At 38.9% G+C, this 26,990-nt stretch overlaps 1 protein-coding gene across 4 annotated transcripts in view; it reads left to right on the forward strand.

The window, feature by feature from the left end:
* Positions 1-8,716: 8,716 nt before the first annotated feature.
* LOC104593869 (Tetratricopeptide repeat (TPR)-like superfamily protein) overlaps positions 8,717-26,990 on the forward strand; it is a 105,982-nt gene continuing 87,708 nt past the window's right edge. For all 4 annotated transcript variants that reach the window (XM_010253911.3, XM_010253913.3, XM_010253912.3 and 1 more), the window contains exons 1-5: positions 8,717-8,868; positions 10,460-10,624; positions 21,733-21,785; positions 21,963-21,997; positions 22,919-23,009. In XM_010253911.3, the coding sequence (XP_010252213.1) occupies positions 8,845-8,868; positions 10,460-10,624; positions 21,733-21,785; positions 21,963-21,997; positions 22,919-23,009 (368 nt within the window). In that variant the 5' untranslated portion in view covers positions 8,717-8,844. The remainder of the gene's footprint in view (positions 8,869-10,459; positions 10,625-21,732; positions 21,786-21,962; positions 21,998-22,918; positions 23,010-26,990) is intronic.

Consider the following 26,990-nt stretch of genomic DNA (forward strand, 5'->3'; position numbering starts at 1 on the left):
ATTATATGATTTATGAAATATAAAATTGAGTAATTAGATAAAACATGTTTTTGAAACGAGAATAACATGTTTTTTATTTCAGTTTTGAAAACAGAATATAAACACAACCAAGAAATGATACCGATATTGCATAAATTTTACATGACGAAATCATTCAAGTATTATTGAACCTTGATTGCAGAGATCCGTTCTGTTGTTTTTCGTCATAGTAATCGCTATGTAAATCAACATGCGCTAGCAGATCCAAGGTATTCAAAACTGGACTGGACCGGAAAAACCTGGAATCGGTCATCTAAAATCGTTTATCTAAAACCGGACTGGACCGGTTTTGTTTTCTCTTAAAATCGTTGATTTTGGTCAACAAACCGCTGAACTGGCCAATTAACTGTTTGAATAGTTTTGACTGTTTTTTAATTTTTTAATTTTTTTTAATTTTGTTAGAACGGGCCAACCGTTTGGGTCAAACGATTGGACCATTCAAATCAGTAACCGGACTCCTGACTGATTCGGCTTTAAAAAGCATGAACAGATTCATCTCCCAAATCGCAGGGCGAGGTCACAATCACAAAGAACTTGAGTGGTAGATTCCGGTCATTTGCCCCTCGTATGAGAACCTGTGCTTCTGTCTAATTATACATGGAATGAGTTATTTGTCAAACTGAAAATACCTGGAAGTGAAGATTTTCCCATATATGTATATATATATAGGGTTCAACTATGATATGGAAAAGATTTTCCCATATATACAGAGAGAGATGGATTCATTTTCAAAATCGCAAAGAACTTGAGTGGTAGATTCAGGTCATTTGCACAGAAATGAGTTATTTGCCAAACTAAAAATTCCTGGGAGTGAACAGCAGCACCTGAGTTTCAACTGTCGCATGTCGAACAAGTTTATGAGAGCATCAGCTATCAATCATTGCACACCCTATACGCTCATCAATTTCCATAGTTTCCCCCACATTTCTGTGCTCTTGCAACAGACTGAGAATGAAATAAATGCAGCCGCCCCCGAGCACTAAAATCCATTTTAGGCTGTGTTTGGTTTGAAGAAAAAAGTATAAAAAGTCAGAGAAAGAAAAATCTTTACAAACTTTACAAGTTTTCCTATCTTAGTTTTTCTTTCAAGCCAAACATAGCCTTAGATTATAGGGGGAATGACTGATCAGCCCAATTCAGAATTTTTTAGTCTCACCATATAGGGGATGGGTCCTGACCGTGGACTGATGTCAAATCCACGGACAGGATGCGGTTTATAGGAAATTTTACATTGGGCTGCAGCATACTTAACCCATTTATTATCAACATGAGTACAAATATTGGCAGAAAAAGATAAATACATAGCCTGAGGCACGGGTCATGTGAATATGCTCTAAACAATGAATGCCGGTACAATCATGTCTGATCGGTTTGGGGGAGGGGGCTTGGGCTTTGGAAAGGGGAATGATTCACAAAATTCAGTGAATCATTGACCTGGTGGTCGAATTGTTGAACCAAACAATGAATTTTGGCTTTTTTTTTGTTAAAGCAAGCCATCCATTCAAACTGGATAGTCAGATCGTTCGACCTGAGAACCAGACCTAGAACGGCTCCCTGTCTGGTTTCGTTTTTAAAAACTTTGCTCTACTCAACTAAGCTTTGTCCCAATAATTGGTAATTATTAAGGACCCTTTTGTTTTTCTGATTTTGAGAGGGGGACGTCGGTCAATGGGGATTTTGATTCCTGTTGACCGAAATACTTATGTTTTGTTTTCAGATTCATGTGGGGTCCATAGAAAATTCATTTTCCTGGGTATCACTCTCACGTCGATAAGTAAATTTTCCACTTGGAGAGAAGTTGTCAATATGGGTCAAAGTCGTCCCTTTTAATACTGGTTTTTCATGGCTAAAATGGTCATTATCTTATTAATTTGGATAATGCATTTAGTCTTTATATAAAACAAAAAACATAAACAAAAAATCAATAAATAAATGTAGATGAATAAACCAAGGTTCTGTCTGGAATTGTGGTAGTTTGTAGTTATAACATTTTGAGTAGCACCCGTTTGGTTGGAAAGTTATGCTGGTTTGGTTAGGTGTTTTAACCACCCATTTCACGTTGGGATTTAAGATGTGGGAACCAACCACCCGTTTCACGTTGAAGTGTTGAAAGTAATTTTTTTGATTTTATGGGATCTATTCGAATAATGACTTCAGGTCAATAGGCCCAAAAGGATTCAACTATGATACCGGAAAAATTTAGGGTACGCTGTTTGTTTTGCAGTCTTAGTGGGAATCCAAATTTTCCAGAATCAGAATCTGAATAATCTATTCTCATAACTTGTTTGGTTCATACAAGAATGAAAATGCAAATTAGAATCAGTAGGAATGGGATTTCATTCCCAAGAGAGGGATAAGTAATGGCCATTTCTTTAAATAGGGGAATGCCATTCGAGTAAGAATCGAATTAGCCATTCCAGCAGGAATAGGATTCTGATTCCGCCCAACCAAACAGTTGAAATCAAAAAATCATTCCGATTCTAATTCCAAATCCCTATTCCTGCGAACCAAAAGAGGCTTACTGTCAATCAATTCATATCATAAAAGTGGTAACGAATGCAGTGGTATTCATCATAATTGACGGGATGCTTTGATTGGTCAAAGTTATTAAGGAGAATGATGATTCAGCCCAGGGTCAGAGATTTTAGGCCCAAAGTATAGTTGGGGTGGGTGCCAACTCGGAATTGATGCCAATTCACGTGTTGCTGTATAAAGTGTGGGTTTGTGACATTTTGAATATTTATAACTCTGCAGTGGAAATTAGAAATCTGTATCAGGCCTGTCGTACTTTTCTGAAGTTATTACTATATCTTCGATGACAAATTTTCCTGAATTTGTATACATGTTGTTTCCAATATAACCAGAAGTCAAAACTGCATCCCTTGAAGTTCACATTGGGGCGCCCAACATATATATATATGTGTGTGTGCATTGGGAACATCTCCAGATGTTCACAATAGATGGTTGGGATATGTTGTGGGGTGCTCATGCAAATTTCATCCGATTCATCTGACATTCGATCTTATTTGGTTGAATTCAGATCACCTTTGTTCAGATTTTCGGTTCGGATCAGATCGGTTAATATGATCCGATTAAATAGATTCGGATTATCCTTTATCCGATCCAATATATATTATATATATAATACACATATATGTTATTTATTTATTTATAAAATATTTTTATAAAATTGTTATATTATTTATTTTTTAAAAAACATGTATATATAGGATGAAAATAATTAAAAATACTTTATTTAAACTAATATATTTTATTTTTCTTTTAATAATTTATTAATTTTTAAATAAGTCAGATCGAATCAAATAAGAAGATCTTACTTTTAAATTTAAATCAAGTCCTATCAAATCCGATTGGATCTTCAGATCCGATCAGATTGGATCTGACATGAACAGTGTCGGATTGGATTTGAATATGCCCCGATTTGAATCCCTACGTTTAGTGCCGCTTATCCTTCTTTTGCAGGAATGTTTTAAAAACTGACTTGGAACCAGAACCGTTCTAGCCATTGGTTTTTGGGTCAATGGTTTGACCATCTGGTTCGAATGGACGGTCTGTTTTGACAAAAAATAAAGGGTAAAATACAAAAACCTCCCTTGAAGTTTCTTATAATCATAAAAACCTCTCCTATAGTTTTACTTTAACAAAAACCTTTCTATTTTTTAAAAATTCAACAAATACCTCCCTTCCGTCAATCACCCGGAAAATGTTAAAGAGAATGTTTTTACTAAAATAACCCTATCTCAACAATTCCATAATACGTTGAACATTGTTCATCTTCTTCTTCATGATGCACAGCGGCAGAATGGCGGTGCACTCCCCCCTCCAACCTTCCCTCTTCTTTAGTGGGTGGGCAACCATGGCGGCAGATGGATGACAATGCTAGACGTCCAACGATGGTACTGGGAATTTCGTTCAGCAACGGGAACGGTACTCTGTTTTTTCGTTCATTATAGGAAGGTTGGAAACCATGCTTCCTCCACAGAAGACCTTATCGGGCCTTGGCGCAGTGGAAAGAAGGAAGGTTGGCGTAATATATCCCAAAAGATAAACCGGCGTCATCCAAATAATTGAATATGGCCTTCTGTGGGAACCCTTGGATTAGCTTCATAATCGTGACTAATATATCCGTACAACGTTGCAGAGTGCACGAATAACCGGTTTGGCTGCGTTGAACTGGGAAGTGATGCAAACCACCTATCACACATTGCAAATTGCGACACCAACTCCTTGTATACCGGTATTACTTCCAGCCTAAACCCATTCATCACCATCTCCGACAACCCCTTCTCTACGCTCTCTGCCTGCTCTGCAAATTCGTTCATCGTCGTCGCAAACGCGGCCTTTATTAACCGATAATGACTGCTGTCCCCATGGAACACCAAAAACCTGATCGTAAATAGCTTGAAACGAGTGAGCAGCGTCGGGGTCGATTGGTTCCCAAAGGGGAATGATTGGTTCCCAAAGTAAACCCGTTCCGAGTTGGGATCCTTTGCAGAGATCAAGTTGTAGGTTCCTAAAGTAAACCCATTCCGAGTTGGGATCCTTTGCAATGATCAAATTGTATTCTTTCCCGATGACACCATCTGACAAATCGTGGAGATTCGCAATGGAAAGGGGAAGCTCAGCGCAGAAGATGAGTTGCCATGAGGTCACAACGAAAGAGGGAATTGCGATGAAGTCACGACCAAGATGAGAAATAGAGTGTCGAAAGACTTTTATTCCATATATTAAATACAAGGGGCGCTATACATATTTACAGGTGATGGGGAGTGTTGGTTTTGTTCCGATCTTGAATTCTTGAATCTTGTACAGCTTGATACATCTGTCTTTGCCAGGTCAACACAACCGCCTAACCGTCATGTGTCTTTGCTAACACCATCAATTTCTGGGTTGATGAAGGAGTGGTTTTCTTGGATTAAAACGACGACGGTTTTGATGGGACATTAATTAATAGTGGAGGCCTCCGAAGGCATGGTTGTCACTTTGGCATTGAGTTTGGTCTGCTGTTTCTGAATGGTGAGACGAGCAATTTTTAAGGGCAGTTTGTTACACAAAGCAGCAAGCTGAGACATGGTGATAATCGATAGAGCAGAGATAAGGGAGGATGGGGGAGCAGAACGCCTGTCTTGGTGAAGCGGATCACATATATATAGAAGGGATAACTAGTGTGGTGATCGGTTATTTTGATCTGAGCCAGCAAGGGCTATCAACTTTGGTGCTAGCCCTGTAGAAGCATGATTGCCCACCCTTTACAGGAGGAAGCATGGTTGCCCATTGTTGGACGAAATTTCCAGTTGTTGAACGAAAAAACAGAGTACCATTGTGCGTTCCCGTTGGACGAAATTTCTAGTTGCTGAACGGTACTGTTCCCGTTGATGAGCGAAATTTCTAGTGCCGGTTGGATTTTAATCTCATAAGAAATTAAATCCAATGGTTTGATTGGTCAATTACATGAGAAATTGCACTTGCACACTTGATTGAAAAATCAGTTTTTCTCTTACAAAATCTAGTTTTGAACTTGTCCCACATTGGAAAATTATAAGTTTTGTTTTCAGTATTTCAATAAGAACTGATTTACACTCTTTAGAATTAGTAGAGGAGAGTATGGGGATTTGATACCGTGTAATACGCGTGTACGCGTAATGAGGCGCAATTTGCTCGTACTTTGCGCGCACCCGCGTGGCTCGCGATGGGTGGTTTTGGTTTTGGTGCATTGCTGAGATCAACGGTCACGATTCGATCGGGTGTGATCAAGATGCACAATTCAAAGTTAATAGTGTTCAAGTGTTCAAGGTGCCTTCTCTAAAACAACACCTACATTTTTTTCATACCTCTTCACAAATTATTTAAGGAGCATGAATTAGACTCCAAAACATACAATTTCGAAACTCACTCTCTCTCTCTCTCTCTCTCTTTGTCCGGTCTCCTACAGTCTCATAGAAGGTTTATTTGGAGACTCTTCAACTTTGCTGGTTGCAGATTCTCGCCCAAGGCTCTGTTGTATCCTAGGAACGAATTTTCCTGTAACACAACAACAAACTTAGTAAAATTAAGTGGGGGCAAATGACATTTTAAAGACAATGTATTCAGACGCGCCTCAAAGCTTCTCCAAAGTTACAGTGACCCCGTTTTCTCCAACAGTACTATCGTTGGACGTCTGACATTGTCATCCATCTACCGCCATGGTTGTCCACTCGTTAAAGAAGAAGGAAGGTTGGAGGGGGAGTGCACCGCCATTCTACCATCCTGAAGAAGAAGATGAACAATGTCCGAGATAATGCAGTTGAAGAGAGAGGGTTATTTTAGTAAAATATATGCATATTAATTCGTAAAAGGGTAAAATAGGTATTTTGAAAAAAAGTCATCTCTTTAACGTTTTTCATTTTGGTTATTGATGGAAGGGAGGTATTTATTGATTTTTTTTAAAAATAAATGAGAGGTTTTGATAAAATAAACTATAGGAGAGATTTTTATGATTGTCATAAACTTTAGGGGAAGGTTTTTGTATTTTACCCAAAAATAAAAAAATAAAAGAATAATTAAAATAAAATGCAGCCAAAAAATCATTGAATGGCTCAATGGTTTGACCGCCCTGGTCAACCACGATTTGAAAACATTGTTTTGCACGGTAAACCCCCTTCTTTCTATGCGACCTGACCAGTCAAGTATCAATTGCAACCTCTTCCGCCAACAGCTCTGATCCCCGCCAGAGTTTGACGAACACCACCATTTCTGCGGATCTCCAATATAGCCACCATACATGCAGTCCAACCTCCCTCTCTCATCACCTATTTTACTTTCCCGTTCAACGAACTTGTTCACTACTACTATTGGCTGAACCTGAAGCCTGAAGAGATGCGCCTTGCAATGAATATATGGAGAGATATAATGGAAGGGAAAACTAGAAAAACCATATTTTAACTGTGGTTTCTACTTTGTTTACTACTGCAAAGAACTTGCAGATATTGTTTCTTTTAATGTATCTACATTCACATATGTTGACATAAGGATTTGGTAAATTATTCTGCTGTAAATTGTTTTTAGGTCGGGCCTTATGAAATCATTGAATTTAAAAATATGAAGAATCCGAATCAGATGCACTCCTGATCCATATGAAGAAGATATCGAGGATAATTTGAGTCATGAGATGCTGGATCATGGAAAACAATCTTGGGAATTGAAAGAAAAGGTGAAGCGAGTGGAAACTCTCTCTAACTCATACGCACATGCACCAATATGCCCAGACTTAATACATTGAAAAAAGGAACTATTTGTACAGGTGTCAGAGAAAGCACTCAGAGTTGCTGATGAAGAATTCAAGCAATTGGGTTTTTCTCAAATGTTGCAGCAAGTTTATTTGATTTTCGTGGTTCCACTTCACATTCAGGCTTGGCGACATCTGGTGACTTTGGTGGTCTCAATGAAAATTATAAACCTAATATGGCAAAATCGGAATCTCTCTATGAGAAAGAAGAACATTGAGGGATGCTCATCAATTAGAGATGAATTGCAAATGTTTAAAAAGATCAATTTGAAGCCACAAATAGAGGAGACTCAAGAGAATAAAGGACTAATTTTATCAGGCAGTGAGAAATATGATTCTAGAACTGATTGCATTGTGAAGAGAATATTTCTTGTACAAACCAAGAATTTACCAAATTCAAATTAAGATGTATTTGTGATTCGAATGGAGAATGGGTTTTTAGATTTTATTTGTAATTGATGTTTTTTTTTTATTTTATTTCGATTTAAATGAAGATAGAGGAAATAGGTTATTTGAAGAAAATCAGAAACAAAGTAAAAAAATAGGTTATTTGAAAAAAAAATATACTTTTGGGCCGCTAAAGAAATCCACGACTGTCACTAAAAAAACCATCACCAGAACGTCTAGCGATAGTTCTTTTAGCCGCGGTTTACCGGCTGTTAGTAAAGTCTCTAACAACAGTTTTTTTACTGCCGCTAAAAGTCATTTTTCTTATAATGTTGCAAGAATTCTCCTCCATTGTTTTTGACCTAGAAAAGAGAGAATCAAAACCCAATCCCTTGCCCTGACAACTACAACTCTGTGCTTACATGAACCTATTTAGCTTCGCTAACAGACTTTCTTACCAGGTATGTACGACGGAAAGAAAAACTAATTTAAGAGGATGAGAAATGGAAACCCGAAAAGAGTTTTTTTTTTTAACAAAATTTTTGAGAGAGGTGGACTAAGGTGCCGCCAGATCTAGAGATTTTTGGGCCTGTACTCATTTCTTTCTTCTTCTTCTAGGTTCCTGTCTACTTCTTCTTCTTGTACTGCAAGTTTGAGTTAGGGTTTGGAGGTAAAATGATTTCATAAAATAATAAAAAAATTAAAATAAATTAGAAAATAGTAATTTAGGAATTTAGAAAACTTTAAACAGTGATAAAATTTTTTTTCGAAGTTAACTAACAAAATGCTAACGGAGGGGTTTTTGTCTAACGGCCAAAGTTCAGAGGTATTTGTCGAAAAAAAAGTGCAGGGTCTTCGTCACCGACCCATGGGGTCCGTGTAAATTACCCAAAAAACCCCTTTTACTTGTGGAAGGAATCTCTGTCCAAACATTTGTCTAAAAAGTAATTTTGATTTCTAATACGACTCGACTGGAATTCAGATTTCTGAATGTAGCCCAACGGTACTTTTCCCTAAATAAAATGCTAATTGCAAGGCAAATAATTCTCCCTACGTATGCTTAGACAATATATATCTTATCGGCTCTCCAGTCTCCACCAGTATAGTTGCTTGCGACGCCTCTCGCCCGTACAATGGAACCCCGTCTCTCTCCTACGGTCATTAGTCTCTCTCCCTGTCTCTCCTCTTCGCCTTTTAGTCGTCAATACTCATGTGATGCTTGATATTTCAGCTTTTATTTCTTTTGAATTTCATTCGACACGCCTTACGAGTTTAATTTTCTGTTAATCTGGTATCTACATGAGTGAACACAGTGGTAAAACAGGAAATGCAAACCAAATAGAAGAAGCTAATATACTAAGACCATAGAACTTCTATTTTCACTTCTTCACTTGATAATTTGAAATAATCCAAAGGATGGAATGTTTATTAGATTTATCTTACCAGCTTAATAAAGAGATAAAATTGTATTTGGAGGTGAATTGCAGGAGCTTATGCATGGAAATGTTTATATAAACCAGTGATTTTTTATTTTTTATTTTTTTGCTGTATTGAATCGGTGAAGTTCAGGGTTCCTTGTATTAACTATTTCTTTTCCACCATTTTTATTTTTGTTGCATATGGGTATGGTGCCATTTTTATTTTTTATTTTTGTTGCATATACAGCCTCGAGTCTTGAGAGTGGGCACTTAGTGCTAACCTGCTAGAGGTTAGGTTCTTATCCGGTTCACTCCACCCGAGACCCTGGGTGCTGGAACCAGCATTGGGTTATGACCTTTTGCTGTATATAGCACCAGAGCACTTGTTTCTTTTGACATGTTAAAATGGAAATTAATTGGAAGAAGCTATCACAAGACAGGATCGATTGCCAAGGGAATGGTAAAGTTGGCTAAGATCTTGATTGCTATTCTGTTGTTTTTTTCCGGGATGGATTACTGATTGTGAGGGGGAGGAGATGGGGGAGGTGGACGACTATGAGGTTGTTTGGTACTATTACTGTTGCATGCCAATTAGTATTGATCAACCCAAAACATTTCAGATAAGTTCAATCCAAAACATTATACAAACTAATTCGGGACTGTTGTTCCAAAAATTCCCATTACTTTCTCGTCTTTAAACTTGGAGGCTTTTAGCACAGTTTTCTCTATCTAGGAATTTGAAATTTCTGAGATGATAAATAACGTAAGACCATCTCCAAGCTTGACAATTTACTCATCTGTATTGATCGAATAGAGTGAACCAAGAGTAGTAGCACAATGTTGACGAGTTTTGGACTTTTGGTATGATTCAATTGCCTTTGGAGTTTCTCATAAGATGTTATAATGATTCTACTTGTTGGATCCATGTGATTTTTTTTAGAATAATGGGGATGGCATTTAGCAGTTGAAAGATTTTTGGCCAAGTAAATTTAAAAAAAAAGGCTAGATGTGCTTGCCAAGAGAGTCCATTTGAACCCAAATAGTAAGAAAAACCATTCCCAAATAAAAGTAACAGATGGCCATGGATTAGTAAGTAATAACAAGTATTACCACTAGCTTTGCAGAGAAGACACCAATTAGGGGATAAGAAACAGTTAGGCCTCCTAACTCATTATATTAATTGAAAGGAACATGTACAACATTAATTTTAGCTTTGAATGAGCACAAGGAAATCACATTTATAACAGATATTGCAGGCCCGGTGATATTTGAACTTTTAAGGTTTAGTACATTCTACCTTCCAATGATATTTGAACTTTTAATGTTTCAGGGTAATGTGTCCATTACCAAATCCTATATGTTTATTATGAGGAAACAGTCAGAAAAGCTTCCTTTATATGCTTGCTTTAATGGCCATGCTTGGAAGAGGTGTACAGTTTTCTGTTCAGCTCCAAAGGGAAAACGTGGTTTTGGGCCTCAGCCTATGAAAGAAAAGGTGGTAAATTAATCAGTTAAAGCATTTCATTTTGTATCTTTATATGCCTATTTTCTATTGTGGTCCTAATGTGGTGACTTGATTTTGTTTTGTTCTTTTTTTTTATATATTTCTCCACAGTTTGCATCTTTATATTTCTCCACGTTTTGTATCTTTGTATGTCTTATTTTCTATTGTGGTCCTAATGTAGTGGCCCATTCGGACCAAATGGGTCAGGTGGCCCAAAAGAAGAGTCCAATTCAAATAATCAGATTAAAGATCACGTGACTCTTAAAAATATGTTTTACACTAAATGTATAATGCAGATGGGCGCATAAGGGCATTTTAGTAATAAAGATATGTTTAATAAGGCTGAGTCTTCATTCAGGGGCAGTTTGGTCATAAAAGTTGTATTTATGCTGACGTGGACAACTTCTGTCAATGAAAACTAATGATGCTCTAATGGATGGTGAGTTTTGGAAAACAAAAGCTCACTGACATGGGGTTTCTTGGAAGTTTTGAAAAGTTATGGTGAGTTTATGAGAAATGTTGGAAAGCCATGGTGAGTTTTTAGAAAATTTCCCTTTTTTTTTTGATAAGTAAAGAATCATATTCCATTAATTCAAAGATTGGTTACATGAAAATCCCCTTAGGCATGAGGTGCTGCCTCTCCATACAGAAAACACAAAAACTACATAAAAAAGTGCAAGACTGTTAAAAAACACAAATTACAGTTGTGCCCAGAATAACGTTTTCCTATTTGTCCATTGTTTTTCCAAGACATTAGCAAATGCATTAATTGATCTCCCAACCCACTGTACTGTTACAGACATATTCCTTGTTAGCCATTTGAATTTCTTTATCCCATTCTTGTAGTCCCACGTGACATCGTCCGGATTATTTAACCAGTTCACCACTGTCTTAGAGTCCCCTTCAACCAGAAGCTACTCCACACCCATTTCTTTTGCAAGGATTATTCCTTGTATTGCAGCTAACAGCTCTGCCCGAATAGAGCTCCCAACACCTAAAGGGCTAGAATATAGTAAGATAACCTCTCTAGCCTCATTCCTCAGTACACCTCCCAATCTAGAGGGACCCGGGTTGCCTTGGCTACTCCCATCAAAATTCAGCTTCAAAGAACTGTGAGGAGGGGGGACCCAACTTGTCCTCACCTTTACCTTGGAGGAGGAACAACTTGCTATTGATAACCAATCCCTCCAACAGTCAGTAAAGGAGAAATGATCAAACAAATCTAGTGTCTTTAACCAATGTATTGCCCTATACATAATGCAGTCCTTCGAGGCATGACTGCTCCTCCCTTTTTCCTGGAAGATCCTAGCATTCCTTTCTTCCCAAACTGTCCATAACAAGGCTGCTTGTGCACACCTCCACATTTTCCTTCCTCTTTTATGGGGCCAATTAAACATAGAAGGGCTAAAGATTGTACTTACTTCTGTTGGCATATCCAATCTACTCCCAAACAATGATAGAAGCCAAACCCAAAGCTCTATAGTGACACTACAAGATAAAAATAAGTGATAACAATCCTCACCATGAGATCTGTAAAGAGTGCACCGGTTTGGACTTTGGAGAAATACATAGGAAGGGTCTTCTCTTTTGTAGGTTATCCATCATGCTTACTTTACCATGACACACTTCCCAACACAAAGCCATAACCTTGGAGGGAATTGGCCTACACCAGATTTCTTTGGAAGGGAAACTTTGTTGAGAGGAGGTTTGGCACAAGAATTTAAAAAAGGAACCACAAGAAAAAGATCCATTGGGGTGAATGGCCCAAATCCTCTTATAAGGCTTCAAAGGATCCAACCAAACATTATCGAGGAGACCAAGAAGAGCAGACAAGCAATCAACTTCATCCTCCCTTAACCCTCTATAGAAACCAAAATCCCAAGACAAAGACAACAAATTTAAAATCGAAGGAAGGAATTTTGAAATCATTGCTTTTTTATACAAGGACACAAAGTACAAGGACGGAAAAAGGTCTTGTAGGGGAAGTTCTCCAGCCCAAATGTCCTTCCAAAACCGAATAGAATTACCATAACAAGCATCATACCTGATACAACTAAGGAACTGTGGAAGAATTTTGTTAATTGCTTTCCATGGCGTTGCTAGATTAACCCTCCTTGAAGCACCAGTGTTGCATCCACAATCTGAGCATCCATGAATACTCTTCACCACTTCATGCCACAACCTATCTCGCTCCATAGGCCATCTCCACAATCACTTCCCTAACAAAGCTGAATTCTTTTTAAGCACATTCCCAAGCCCTAATCCTCCTTCTTCTTTGCTTTTATCCACAACCTCCCAATAAATTAAGTGGTCTTTTTTATCTTCTCCCGTTTCCCAAAGAAAATCTCTCATCAATTTTTCCAATTTCTTCGCTTCCCTAGATGGTATCCTAAAGATAGGGAGGTAGTAAGTAGGTAGGTTCATAAGGGTAGCTCTTATCAAGGTGATCCTCCCACCCAAAGTGATGTAATTTTTCTTCCATGTAGCTAATCTCTTTTCAAACTTCTCTATGACTAGGGTCCAAAACCTACTCTCCCTAGGGTTTGCCCCTAATGGCAGCCCTAAATAGGACAAAGGCCAGCTAGAAATGGAGCACCGAAGACAATCTGCAATAACCTCAACCTACTCAAAATCCAGATTGACTCCGACTATGCAGCTCTTTTCTAAATTGATTTTCAAATTGGTCACTCCTTTCAAGGCTTAAATCATTTCTTTAAGGTTTCCCATTTTCTCACTAAAACCACCATCACAAAAGATCATCAAGTCTTCCGCAAATTGCAGATGAGTTATTGGAATTCGGTTTGTGCCATTCTCCACCCTCTTATCACATATTCCCTATCAACCTTGGTGATAATTCGACTGAACACATCAACTACCAAGGTAAAGAGAAAAGGTGAAAGTGGATCTCCTTGTCTAATACCCCTACTAGTTGGAAAAAAAGCCCTTGCCACCCCATCTTTTCCCCTAACCCACACTTTCTCAAAACCTTTACTAGGAATTTCCAGTCCACCAAATCATAGGCTTTCTCAAGATTGAGCTTACAAACAAAGCCTCTTTGCTTAGACCTCTTCATCTCCTCCACACATTCATTGGCAATCAGGGATCTGATCAATTATCTGTCATCCTTGGGTGAATGCCCCTTGAGCCTGACTAATAATGGAGGGAAGGATTTCTTTAATCCTCAAAGGTAGAACCTTTGCCAGGATTTTATAGATATTAGTCACCAAACTAATTGTCCTGAAGTCTTTAGGATGGATGGCATCAGATTTCTTTGGAATTAGAGTCAAGAAAGTAGCGTTAATGCCTCGATTGACTATATGCTTATTTGCAAACTCATTAACAACCTCACAAAGATAATTTTTTATCACATCCCAACAATCTTGGTAAAAGGCCATTGTAAAACCATTTGGGCCTAGAGCTTTGGATCTATCCATTAAGAACATTGCCTTCCTAATCTCTTCTTCCTCAAAAATTCTTTCCAGCCACCTAACTTGATCTTCATCCAGACTTCACCAATCCATCCCTTCCAATTCCAACTTCTCATCCAAGGGTCTTTTGTAAATCGATTTAAAGTGATCTGCAAACTTCTTGGCAATATCATCCTGATTAGTGAAAACCTCCCCTATCTCTAGCTTAGATACTAAGTTCTTTCTCCTCCTCCCATTTGCCACATCATGAAAAAACTTTGTATTTCCATCATCTTCCTTGATCCACCTATGCCTCGATTTCCGCCTCCAAGTTATTTCTTCTCTCAATAAGACCTCTTCTAAATCCTTCTTCAATTGTCTCCTCATGTCTCTCTCACCCTCCTCCATTCTAGCTTGAGCGTCTCTTTCATCTAGCCCTTCTATCCTAGAGATTAGATTCACTTTTTGCTCCTCAATTCTTCCAAAGTGATCCCTATTTCATTCTTTTATTTTAGATCTTAGCCTCTGCAATTTCTTGTGAAATCTTACCCCTTTCCACTTTATCCCCCTCAGTTCCTCATTCCACCATAAATTAACTTTATTCACAAAGTCGGGGTGGGTTAGCCACATGTTCTCAAACCTAAAAGGCCTAGATCCACCGGTAAAATCTTCCACACCTATTGTTATAGGACAGTGATCCGAGGTTACCCTAGGCAAAGCTCTAGACACCAAGTTTCCCCAATAGTTCTCCTAATCAACATTAAAGATAAGCCTATCCAACTTCGACCACAAGGGAGTTTCCTGTAAGTTAGACCAAGTAAATTTAGCTTGTAGCAGCGGGATCTCCTTTAACTCACAATCATCAATAAAGCTATTAAACTTTGTCATGCTAGTTGTGATGGTTTGTTGGGAACTATTAGTTTCTTCGGTAAAACGTATTACATTGAAGTCCCCTTCCAAACACCACAAACCTTCCCATAGACCCTGAATTGCATACAACTCCTCCCACATGTCATTCCTTTATAGTTATTAGGACTATAGATATTGGTAAACACCCAAGTGAAGTCATCCCCTACATTCTTGAATTTGATGGAAACCAAGAACCTCCCTATTAATTCCTCCACTGCTTCTACTACATCATCCTTCCATAATGTGACAATCCCTCCCGAGGCTCCCCAAGAAGGGACTGAGGTCCACCCTACTCCTCTAGACCTCCATACACTCCTCACCCATCTTTCATCCAACTCCACCAACTTTGTTTCTTGTAACATAACAATGTCAGGCCTTTCCCTTCTACGTAAATCCTTTATCACCCTCCTTTTCCTTGCACTCCCTAATCCCCTAATATTTCAGCTAACTATTCTCATAGGCACAGATCATGCAAACACCCTCAGTCATAAACCACAACTCCTTACTTCATATCCTTTCTCCTATCACCTCTACCATTAAACTCTAGATTCCCTTCGATGTCACCAATTAATCTTTCCACTTCAAATCGTTTATTCTTTTCCTTATTCTTTTTTGCCTCACTCTTTTTATTATAAGATTTCACCTGTCCTTTCCTTTCAACCCTCTCATCGACCTGACCTCCCTCACCAATAGCTTCCAAAACTGAAGTCTGAAGTCCTCCTTTATCATAGTCAACCCCTTCCTTTCCCCTATCCATCACCATTTCACTGAACCCGTCCACATATCCTTCATTTTGTTTGAGATTCTCAAACTCTGTAGAAATCAGTCCCCAAATTTTATCTACCTCCCCACTCTTCCCTTTAAGGCACCCTTCCCCAACTCTTCCACCTTGTTCCACCTCCAATCGTACCCTTGTTGTACCTTCTAGGTGGGATGCTGGTACCTCTGTTTCAGGAATAATACAATGGTTAGTAACCAAAAACAAATTGACATCTGTACCTGGTTGGATAGGGATAACACAAGGAATGCTAGGATTAGACTATTTGCCAAATACGACTTGGACTGGTGTTGTTTCCTTACAGGGAGACTTCTGTGGAGTAGACATGGTAGTGCAAGCACCACTGTCCAGTCTACCCTCTTGAAAACCCAATCCCAGACTCCCAGTACTCCCCTTCCTAGTTCACCCTTATCCATGCTCACAAGAGAGAGAGCTGTTCTCTTACATTTAAGTCTTGTATGCCTTGAGACTTTTCATTGGCTCCCTCATTATGGGATAGTGGGATCTGTCCAACAAGTGCAACACCTCCTACCCTTTTTTCTTCCTTGGGAAAATCTGCGGTAGCCTCATCTTCTTCTAAGAACAACACCTCCGTATTCAGGCTCCCTGTTTCAATCATATTTTGTTTAGCTTGCAAATTGAGGTTACCCATACTCGAATCTCCATACCAAATTGCAGATTCTAGCTTTTCTAAATCAATGTGCTTGACGCATCTAGGATTCTGCCTCTCAGGCGACAACTAATTCAAGCTCTTAGTTGGGATCCACTGAAAAGAGCTACTAGAATGTGCACTCTGCCCTGATTTCTAAACTTGAGCTATGGAACTCGAGGAGGAAGAAGATAGACGATTAGAATTGTCTATCAACTGATCCCCCCAACTTCAGTCATGTGAAGATTTAAGCGAGTATGTGACTGATCCCCCCCCCCCCCCCCCCCAACTCCAGTCATGTGCTGTTTTAAGTGAGCATGTAACTGAACCCTCCCCAACTCCAGACACATGAAAATTGGGTCCAGGAGAAGTAAGATCTCCTCAAACCTTTGGCCTAGGAGAAATAACAGGGTCCATGGGTTTAGTGTTCTTAACCAACTCCACAAGACTACTTGGCCCACTAACTCAACCCACCTCAACTCCCAGTTAGTAGTCGATCAAGACTACAATCAGTCTTGAATCCCAACTGATTTCGGATTGAGAAAAATAGAAGGAAGAGGAAGAAGAAAGGAGAAGAAGCAGAAGTGCACAAGGGTTTTGAAAGGAGGGACAGATTGAATGAGTCTGCCGCCACCACTCTCTTAATATTTATAGGTTATGTTCACTAAATGTAGGAAAGGACAGAACTGCCCTTAATACTTACATGGCAAATAAAACAAATAAAAGACTGAAATAAATAACAAACTGAAATAACCAGCTGTCTAAGATAACTACCAACTAACACTGACATGACTAACAAAGGTTACACATGCTGTTATGCGAACACAGTGGGGACCACAGCCGTGGGGCCCACATCAGTGTTCTCTACACAGTTCAGCCACCTTATTTCTTACTTCAACTTGCTTTTTAACACTTGTCTCCTCTTTACTCCCCTCTTCAACATTAAAGTTTTCCGTGGCAGTGTTTCCAACCACCTGTGCAAAGGTTCTGCTACGCGTCAGAGGGGTTTCTTGCGTTTTAAGCCTCTGATTTTCCATATGCCCCAAGTCTTTTTGGCTCCCCAGAAGCTGTTGGCCCATTTTAGTATAACTTCCAATCTTTTTTGGACCCTCCAATCTGCTTCTTCCACGTACAACTTCTTCCTCAAACTCACCTCCCTCCATTCTAGCTTCCTTCCACAAGTCTGCTTCAATGGAGGAAGCCAGCCAAACTGAAATGGAAACACCCTCCCCTCTTATTTCCACCTTCCTTGGTGTATCTTCAATATAGCCGTAAAATGGAGGTCTCCCCAATAAGCACCATCCAGTCTCCCTACACATCAGTGCAATGGCATCTGCTACTTCTTGCTTCTAAAGATGGAAAGGCAATCTGATTATCCGTACCAGAACCCCATCTTCAATAGAGAAGTTTTTGGTATTAGAGAGAGGATTCCATCTAAAGATTGTAATAGTTGCCAAATCAGTCTGAAAATTAACCGTTGAGAAGTCTACTCTGTTCTCCCCAAAATCAACTAGAGCTTTACATTTATCAAAGGGATTTACAATAAACTCACTCTCTAGCTTCAGTTTAAAGATAAAGTAATCTACAACTCTCCTCCAGTCAACAGATTGCAACCCTATCTCTATTATGAACTTACTAATCCATTTTTCCTTCTTCAAATGTTCCATCACCCTGCACTGTCCATTTGCTTTTGCTACAAACACTGGCTCTTGCTCCATGTTTCTTGATATACTGGACCTTTGATACACCCCTTCTTCCCTCCTTGGACTTCCCTTTACTTCATATTAAGATTATTTGTTTGGATAATGCAAAAGAATACAACTCAAAACCATTTCAACAATATATTGCAATATAGGATATTCACCAAACTTCTTGTTCTTATATCCCACAACAGAATGGCATGGCTGAACGAAAGAACCTACACTTACTAAAACCACTCAGTCCATTATGCATGATATGAATGTTCCAAAGCATTTTTAGAATTATGCTGCCCTTACATCATGTTTTCTCATCAATCAGATGCCCATGTCTATCCTTGGAAGTCAGTCCCCTTTCTTAGTCTTGTTCCTTATTCTTTCTCCATTCCCTCTTACTCCTAGAGTTTTTGGTTATGTTTGTTTTGTTCATAATTTAGGGCTTGAACTGGATAAGTTAGATGCACATGCTACAAAATGCATCTTTCTTGACTATTCCAGAATCCAAAAAGGGTATAAGTGTTACAACCCTAGCTTCCATCAGTCTTTTGTGTGTTCTGTTGTTACTTTCTTTGAGTCCGTTCCATTCCTTTTTAGTTCTGATGTTCCTCCTCCTCCTATGTTTCCTCTTCCGGTTCCAGTTGAGGACCCCATTCCTACAATTCCTGTTGTGTCTCAGCCATCGTCTTCCCCATTGTAGGTTAATGCTCACTAATCACGCAAGTGTATATTCACAGAAGAGCATTGACTCCTCCTCTAGTTCATTCCTCATCGATGGATCTAGTAGTTGTGCCTCATCCTTCTAACCTTGATCTTCCCATTGCATTGCAAAAAGGTAAGCGTAGTTGTACATCTCATCCTATTTCCCATTTTGTTTTTGTTGCTCACCTTTCTGCTTTCCATCGATAGTTCATATCTTTGTTATCCTCTGTTTCCATTCCTAAGAATGTCTAGGAAGCCATTGCCTTTCCAAGGCGGCGACAAGCAATGGTAGAGGAATTGTTTCCATTGGCACACAATCACACGTGGGAGCTTATCACTCTCCCTCCTGGTAAGCATGTTGTTGGATGTAAGTGGGTATACATAATGAAATATCTTCTAGATGACAGTGTGGAATGATTGAAAGCTAAGTTAGTGGCAAAAGGCTACTCTCAGTTGTATGGTGTTGACTATACAGAGACATTCCCTCTTGTGGCTAGGATTGGTTTAGTTTGGGTGTTGATTTCTTTAGTTGCAATGTATGATTGGCCCCTCTTTCAGCTTGACATAAAAAATGCCTTCTTACATGGTGATCTTCTTGAGGAGGTATATATGGAGCAACCACCAGGGTTTGTTGCTCAGGAGGAGGATGGTAAAGTTTCAGACTTAGGAGGGCAATTTATGGGCTGAGCAAATCTCCATGTGTGTGGTTTGGCAGATCCAGTGAAGGACTTTGGCATGAAACAATGCCAGGTAGACCATTATCTGTTCAACTATGAATTAGAGGCTGAAAGATTTTGTTAGTGGTGTATGTGGATGATATTGTCATAACTAGTAGTGTAGCAATGGGATTGATAGGTTGGAGACCTTTCTGCATGATCACTTTCAAACAAAAGACTTGGGTAAGCTGAAATATTTTTTGGGAATAGAAGTTGCAAGATCGAGACATGATATTAACTTGTGCCAAAGAAAGTATGTTCTTGATTTGATTTAAAAGACAGTGTTGTTGGGTGCCAAACCGGCTGAAACACCTATGGAACCAAATGTCAGGTTGAGTATTGATGCAGGTGAAGAGTTTGAAGATCTTGGGAGGTATAGGAGGTTGGTGGGTAAGTTGGACTATCAACCAGATATATCATTTGCAGTAAGTATGGTGAGTCAGTTGGACCATCTGAATCTTACTCAGCTATATCATTTGCAGCAAGTATGGTGAGTCAGTTTATGCAACATCTTTGGGTTCCACATTGGGATGCAATTCTAAGGATTGTTGGATAATTGAAGGGAATTCTAGGCCGTGGACTCTTATACAAGAGTGGAAGAACTCTTGAGATAGAGGGGTACACAAATGCTGATTGGGCCGGATCTGTGTCTAATAAGAGATCCACTATAGGGTATTGTACCTGCCTTAGTGGCAATCTGATGACTTGGAAGAGCAAGAAACAAACTGTAGTAGCAAGAAGCAGTTTTAAAGCTGAATACAGGGCCATGGCTTAGACTGCATGTGAACTAGTATGGCTGAAAAACCTTTTATAGGAGATGGAGTTCTCAGTTGACAGGCCTATGAAGTTGTACTGTGATAACCAAGCTGCAGTCCACATTTCTTCTAATCTAGTTTATCACTAGAGAACAAAGCATATTGAAGTTGACTGCCACTTTGTAAGAGAAAAGGTGATAAGTGGAGTGATAAGTACAACACATGTGAGTTTAGGAAACCAATGGGTGGATTTGTTTACAAAAGGGTTGAGTCGGGTAAGAGTGAATTACGTATGTAACATGCTAGGACTATATGATATATACTCTCCAGCTTGAGGGGGAGTGTTAGAAACGATAGCATAAGAGTAGTTTGGTGTCCCATACTTAATGAGGGACAAAGTTGTCTTTTGTGTTCTAATGCAAAGACTATAAATATAAGATGGGACAAAGTTGTCTTTTCTCTTCCTCTTCTCTTGCCGAACCCTTTCTCTCATCTCTTCTTTATCTTCTTCATCTTCTTTCTTTCTTTCTTACTTTAGACCTAGGACTGAACTTGTGTTAATCGAACCATTCACAAAGGTAATGAAGGAGAAAATAGTTGACGGGGGGGGGGGGGGGAGGATGAGAGAAATGGAAGGGTTCAGGAAGAGATCAGAGAGGAGAGCAAAGAGAGGGAGAGGGAGACAAGAAGGAATAACGCCCAGGGACTTCCCAAGGTTGTCTTTTAGAAGGGAGGAGTTGGTATTGATAAACTAGTCGATAGACAGGTGGTGGTTGGGAAATCTCTTGGCCTTTTCTTTTTGGAGGGAGAAGAGGTGGTAAGGAAGGCAATCGAACAATTTGAACAGAATATGAGGCAGGAAAGTAACAGGATGAATGCATATGGGGAAGGGGGTGAGAATCGGGAGGAAGGTGAAGGGAAGGAGTTAGATATCATTGATGGAGATTGAGGGGAGCTGTTGGTTTTGATGCAAGTGAGAGGGAGAGGCTTGGTTGTCTGTGGCTGTTTTATGTTGGCTCCCAGTCCAGCTTGATTGTTCAAGAGAGTGTTTCAAGTATTGGGATGTTTGGGGGCCTTTTGTTTTGGGCTTTGGTCCTGTTGTTCTTTAGCTTTGTTTGGAGGTTTTCCTCAACACCTCTCTAGGTTGTATTCACCTTTTCATTCTTAATAAAATAAAAAATCAAGGAAACCCGTATATGCACAATTAATAACTGATAAGTGGTGCTTCAATTACTTATTAACCATAGCAAAATATTAGATAAAAATGGACTTAATAAGAGGCATGGCCAATTAAAGTTAAATGGGGGTAACCACTTTTTGAACATGAGTGGCAATATTCTAGACTTCCAAACAACACCTTAGTAACTATAAAGGCAGAGATGAAGCTTTGATTCACTACAAAGATGAGATTATACATGTTTTCAAATTCCATTATATATACAAGGTGAACCTTTTTTTCTTAAAATTTATTACTTGTTTCTGAATCCAGACTAACAAAGTTGAGGCCCCAAGAAAAGAAATGCAATCTGTTTCAGAACCAAGGTATGTATGGAAGGTATTAAGACTGACAGTTCATGAGTATAGTTTAACAGAATAACTCCTCTTTTTCATATCCATTTCTTTTTATATTTCAGCTCTTTTTGTCTACTTGTAGACTTTTCATTTACACCTTTATCTTAATGATTGCAAAATTTCAATTGTTTTTCTTTGTTGGTGCAGAAAATCAGTGAAAAAGTACAACAACATTACTGATCGTAAGTGAATTTGGTTTCTTCTTCTTCTTCTTCTTCTTTGCTTTCTTCCCATTTATTAATCCAACTTGCTTATCATTAGTTATTAGTAGTTTCTATTATCATCCAAACTTCACCAATATCTTCCACTTCAACACATGGATGATCTCATATATTGTCATTACAACTTACAAGTGCTTGATTCTATATTACTATTTCCCTTTCAAGTTTGCCCACTACACTATTGGAGACCACCACTGGACATGCATGAAACTTTAGCTAACCTGAAGGCCTATCTGTAACTCCAAGGTGCTGGCTTAATTTGCGTTTTCCAAGATATGACTAATTTTGTTTCTCCTTCCACCAAGCTGTTGTGCTATCCTCAATCCCTGCAACAAAGCCATTATTTCAACTCTAACTGAGTCAGCAAAACCAATTGGTCCTGAATATATAGTCACCACCATGCCTAAGTGGATCTTGAACACACCCCTTACGCCTGCCCTCCCCAGATTGCCCATGGAGCTACCATCAAAGTTCAGCTTCAATTTGTTTTCAGCTGGAGGTTTCCAATCCAATCCCACACTCTATCTTTCCTTCTATCAGTTTGTGCTACTTCTAACCAAGTTCTACTATTTCATTAACTGAGAATACTTGAAATAGTTCCGAAGTTTTTACCCAATGCACATCTCTGACTTTTATGGCTATCAAAGAAAGGTCATTATTATGCACTTGCAAGTTGAGACACCCCCACCCTATAGTTGTACTGTGAACCATGTTAACATGATATTTATTTGAGTTAATTTGGTTTATTCAATTTCCATGTTCACTTCCACTAGATTGTCAAAATTGCCTTTTGGCTTTTCTTCCATGGTTCCGATTAACTGTTGTTTAAGTGGCTGATTTATCTAGTAATCCATTCTTACAATGCTGGCCATATCCTTGCAGAGGCACCTGGTTTAAAGAACTGGTCAGACAGAAAATCCAGCAATGTTATCTTAGATCGTGAATTTGAGGAACGATTGGAAGCAGTTAGAAGGTTGACCTACATCCCAACTATAAAATCCTCCCTATATAGAGGACATATACAATTATGTATTTATAGCATTTGGAATCTGAGCTTTATTTGGTGTCTAGTATTGTAAATGCAATCTTGATATCTGTGTTTCGGAGCACATAATGATTTGTTCAGTTCATAAAATGATGTAGTATTGCTTAAATTTCGGCTTACGTACTTATACCCTTTATTGTAAATTAACACTATCAGTTTGTCCTATTGATAAAAAAGCACTTTTGGTCTGTCATCTTCTTGACCTTGTTTTCTTTAACTGTTTATTTTTTTTTGAATTATTTCTTATTTAAAAGTTTCCTTAGTAACCAGAGAGTATAGCAGGTAAGGGTGCAAGTTGGGCTGGTTAGTTTGGGTTGAGGTTAACCTAACTAACCTGAGTTGTTGAAACCCTAATCCTAACCCAAACCTAACTCCATGTTATTTGGTGGGTTTAGTTGTCCCAATTTCTTCACTTCTTAGACATAGGATTAGCCAATTAGGGTTAGCTATATGATTCTTTAAGAGTAATAATGTTACACTAAATCTGTTGTAATATATGTTCTGTGATGCAGGGGCATTATAATCCTTTTACCTTGAGTTGTTTTCACCCTAATTTTTTTTGGTAATAAATAAAAAGAAAAATTATTAATAAATGAAAGTAGTACATCTGACAGTGATGAGATATCACCAGAAAACAAAGCTGCAAAAGAGAGCAAAACAAATAAAAAAGAGACACTCAATAGAAAAAAGAGAGATACATAAACCAAACAAAAGGGAAACTTTTAAGCCAGCTCCACTGCTCCAGAATGTTCCAAAAACCAGAACCAAGGTCTTCTTTTGTGATTCCTTCAAACTCTGGGAGAATGAGAACCACTTCATAATTCTTTTGCCGCATAGTAATGTGATATGCTCCCTTGTTCGAGCCTTCTCTTCAAATATTCTTCCTTTTCTTTCTTTCCAAAGTTCCCGACAAACAACAACAGGAGTGCAGCTCTCGGTGATCTTTGCCTTGACATTTCCCCTTACATTTGACCACTTGGAGAAAATCTCTTCCACTGAATTAGGAGACCACCTGCTAGTCTTGAAAAGCTCAAAGAAGAAGCCCCAAATGAAGTTGGAGAAAAGGCATTCAACATGCAAATGATAGACATTCTCCTCTGCATTCTCACAGAGATAGCATATTCTAGCTAAGTGAAACCATTGTTTTGAAGATGGTTCAATGTCAAAATGCTATCTAATGCCACTAGCCAAGCAAAAGCTTCCACCCTTAGGGGGACAGGGTTTCCCCAGATACCTTTCAATTTTGAACTTTCTCCATTTGACATTGACAAAGTCTTGTAGAAAGATTTGATTGAGAACAGACCATTTCTAGATTATTTCCACCATCTTGAATCCTTCCTTTCCACCTAAGTCTCAGCTGACTGGAGTTCTCCCAGAAGATCCATAGACTCTTGAATTTCCCAATCAAAGAGAGATCTCTTAAATTTTGAACACCATATTTCTCTACCTTGACCTCAAAATTCTTTGCAATAGAGCTATTTTTCATATCCAACCTATACAGACAAGGGCAAAGATGACACAACTTTTCAATACCCAGCCAATAATTTTCTCAGAATTTGATTGTTGAATCAAGGTTGAGAAAAGCCGACTAGAAACACATAATCCCTTTCCACACACTTACTCTGTAAGATGTCTTCACTTCTCTGGAATCCCACCCGAACCCAATAATCCCATATTTGCAAGCCACCACCCTTCTCCAAAGAGCCTCCCTGTCCAACCCAAATCTCCACAACCATTTTCCTAGAAGAGCTTTATTGAAAATCTTCAATCTTCAACCCTTGCACTGTTGATGCATCCAGAAATATCAATGTGTTATTGATGGGGATCAACTTAAGGCATAGCAAAAGAGAACCAAAGCTGCTCCTATCCAGTAGATGCCAAAGGCTTTAAGCTACATTTGGGGATGAAACTAGAGAAATTTATCAAAACTTCAATTTTGGAAGTAGCTATGATGGTACATTTTCGAAAATAGAAAAAGTAGTAACAACAGTACTAGAAACAATAGAAATTAATATTAACTCCTTTGAAAATTCTGTGTTGCAGATGTGAAGAAATTATTAGGGACAAGTTCAATTCTATTCTTAAACTCTTTGTAGCTCCAATTGGTAGCAAAGTTTCCAAGTGGAGATTATAGGGGATTCAAAATTAGCTTGAGATATTTTTTAATACTGTTAGCCATTTCAAGCAATATATCATTAGTCTCTTCATCTAAATTTCATTTTCCTTCTAGTAGTTGTCTATAAATTGTACTAGTTTTTCTCCTTTTAAATTTGCCCACCTAATTCTTGGGCAGCTATTTTCTTCTCTCTTTTTCTGGCATTTTCTAATAGGCAATTCTATCACCATTAATCTATGGAGTCTGTTCTCCTGCCAACAAATATCACTTCCAACACGTTCTAACATGATTTGTTCCTGCATAGCATGTGTTGGACCCACCATGCATGTGGTGTGCGGACATAGATCATGGTGGAACGTGTTGGTTGGGATTTTTGTTGGCAGGAGATCCCAACTCTAATCTTTGTTGTGTGGTTAAGCCTCCCCCTGGAATAATTTTGTGTAGTTATTCATTTGCAGTTTTCTAATGACATTATTATCTCTAGTGAAGGGTAACATGGAAATTGGTGGTGAGATCATTTGAGCAAATAAGCAATCTGAAGGGTAACATAGAAAAGAGTTGTGTGGCAGGTATTAACTTCGAAGACAGGTAGTGGAGCAGTTGGTGGGTTGCTCAAGGTGTTCATTTGCTAGATGGCCCATGAGTTACCTCGTCTACCTCTATGTGCCAATCCTAAGGAGAGGTTGGAACCCAATTTTAGAATTTTCAAAGAAGTCGGCAATGTGGAAGAGGACTTATCTATCTCTTGGAGGAGGAGTACTCTTATCCTATCTATTTTGCCTACCCTACCTGTCTATATTCAAGAAGGCATAGAGGGTGGTCAAGAGGGCAAGGAAAATTATGAGATACTTTTTTTTGGGAACCGTGGGAAGAGAAGAGAGATCACTTGTTTATATTGGAGGTTTAAACATGGCAAAAGAAAATTGGGGGAGGGGGTAGAAATATGTAGAGTGGGGCAAAAGAATGTACCATTGTTAGGGTGGTTGTGGAGATTTCTAAAGGAAAGAGAGACTTAGGCATAAGGTGGTTGCTAGCATATATGGAATGAAGGTCTTGTAAGGCTTACTTAATTGTTTTATAGCTGCTGTTAGTAGGCTGTCGGTCAGTTACTTGTTTTTTCTTTTTCTTATTATTTTGATTCTAGGATGTGCCGCCAGGGGCATACTTGTAATTTCTGATTCTTTTATGAAGTTAATATAAATAGAAAACTGGCGGCAGCCAGAAAGAGACTTTTTCCTCTCAACCGTACCTTTCTCTTCCTTTTCTCTCTCTTTCTCTCTCTCCCCCGATCTCCACGAATCATCACATGGTATCAAAGCAGTTTTTCTGGGTTGAAAAAGACCTACGATCCCTCCTGCCCATTCTTTAAAAGTTTTTGGACATGGCAGTTCTGTGGAAACCCTAGCAGGTTTCTGGCGGCTGTTTCTGCAGAAACCCTAGCAGTTTTCTGGCGGCAGTTTTTGGGGAAACCCTAGCAGTTTTTTCTGGCGGCAGCTTCTGTGATTTCTTTTTCTTGGTCGTAATACCAAGAAAACCCTAGTCGGAGAAGGGCGATGCTGGTGCAGACTCCTCTGTTCGATGCTGTGAAGTCAAGTTCAGATTAGCACCTTCGTACAAGTGCTGAACAGGTGTGTTTTTTGTTTCAGTTTGTCTCAGCCTTCTTTGGCCGATGGTGTGTAGGGCTCATGCCTTGGTTATATAGTTATTTGTTTGGACGTTGGATGGTTAGGCTGTGTGAACTACAGTCAGACTGATTGTAATGTTTGTATTGGTGGTGCTGAACCGATTACCGG

This window comes from Nelumbo nucifera, chromosome 5, assembly GCF_055504915.1.
Source record: "Nelumbo nucifera cultivar China Antique chromosome 5, China Antique-T2T, whole genome shotgun sequence".
Lineage (NCBI taxonomy): Eukaryota > Viridiplantae > Streptophyta > Magnoliopsida > Proteales > Nelumbonaceae > Nelumbo > Nelumbo nucifera.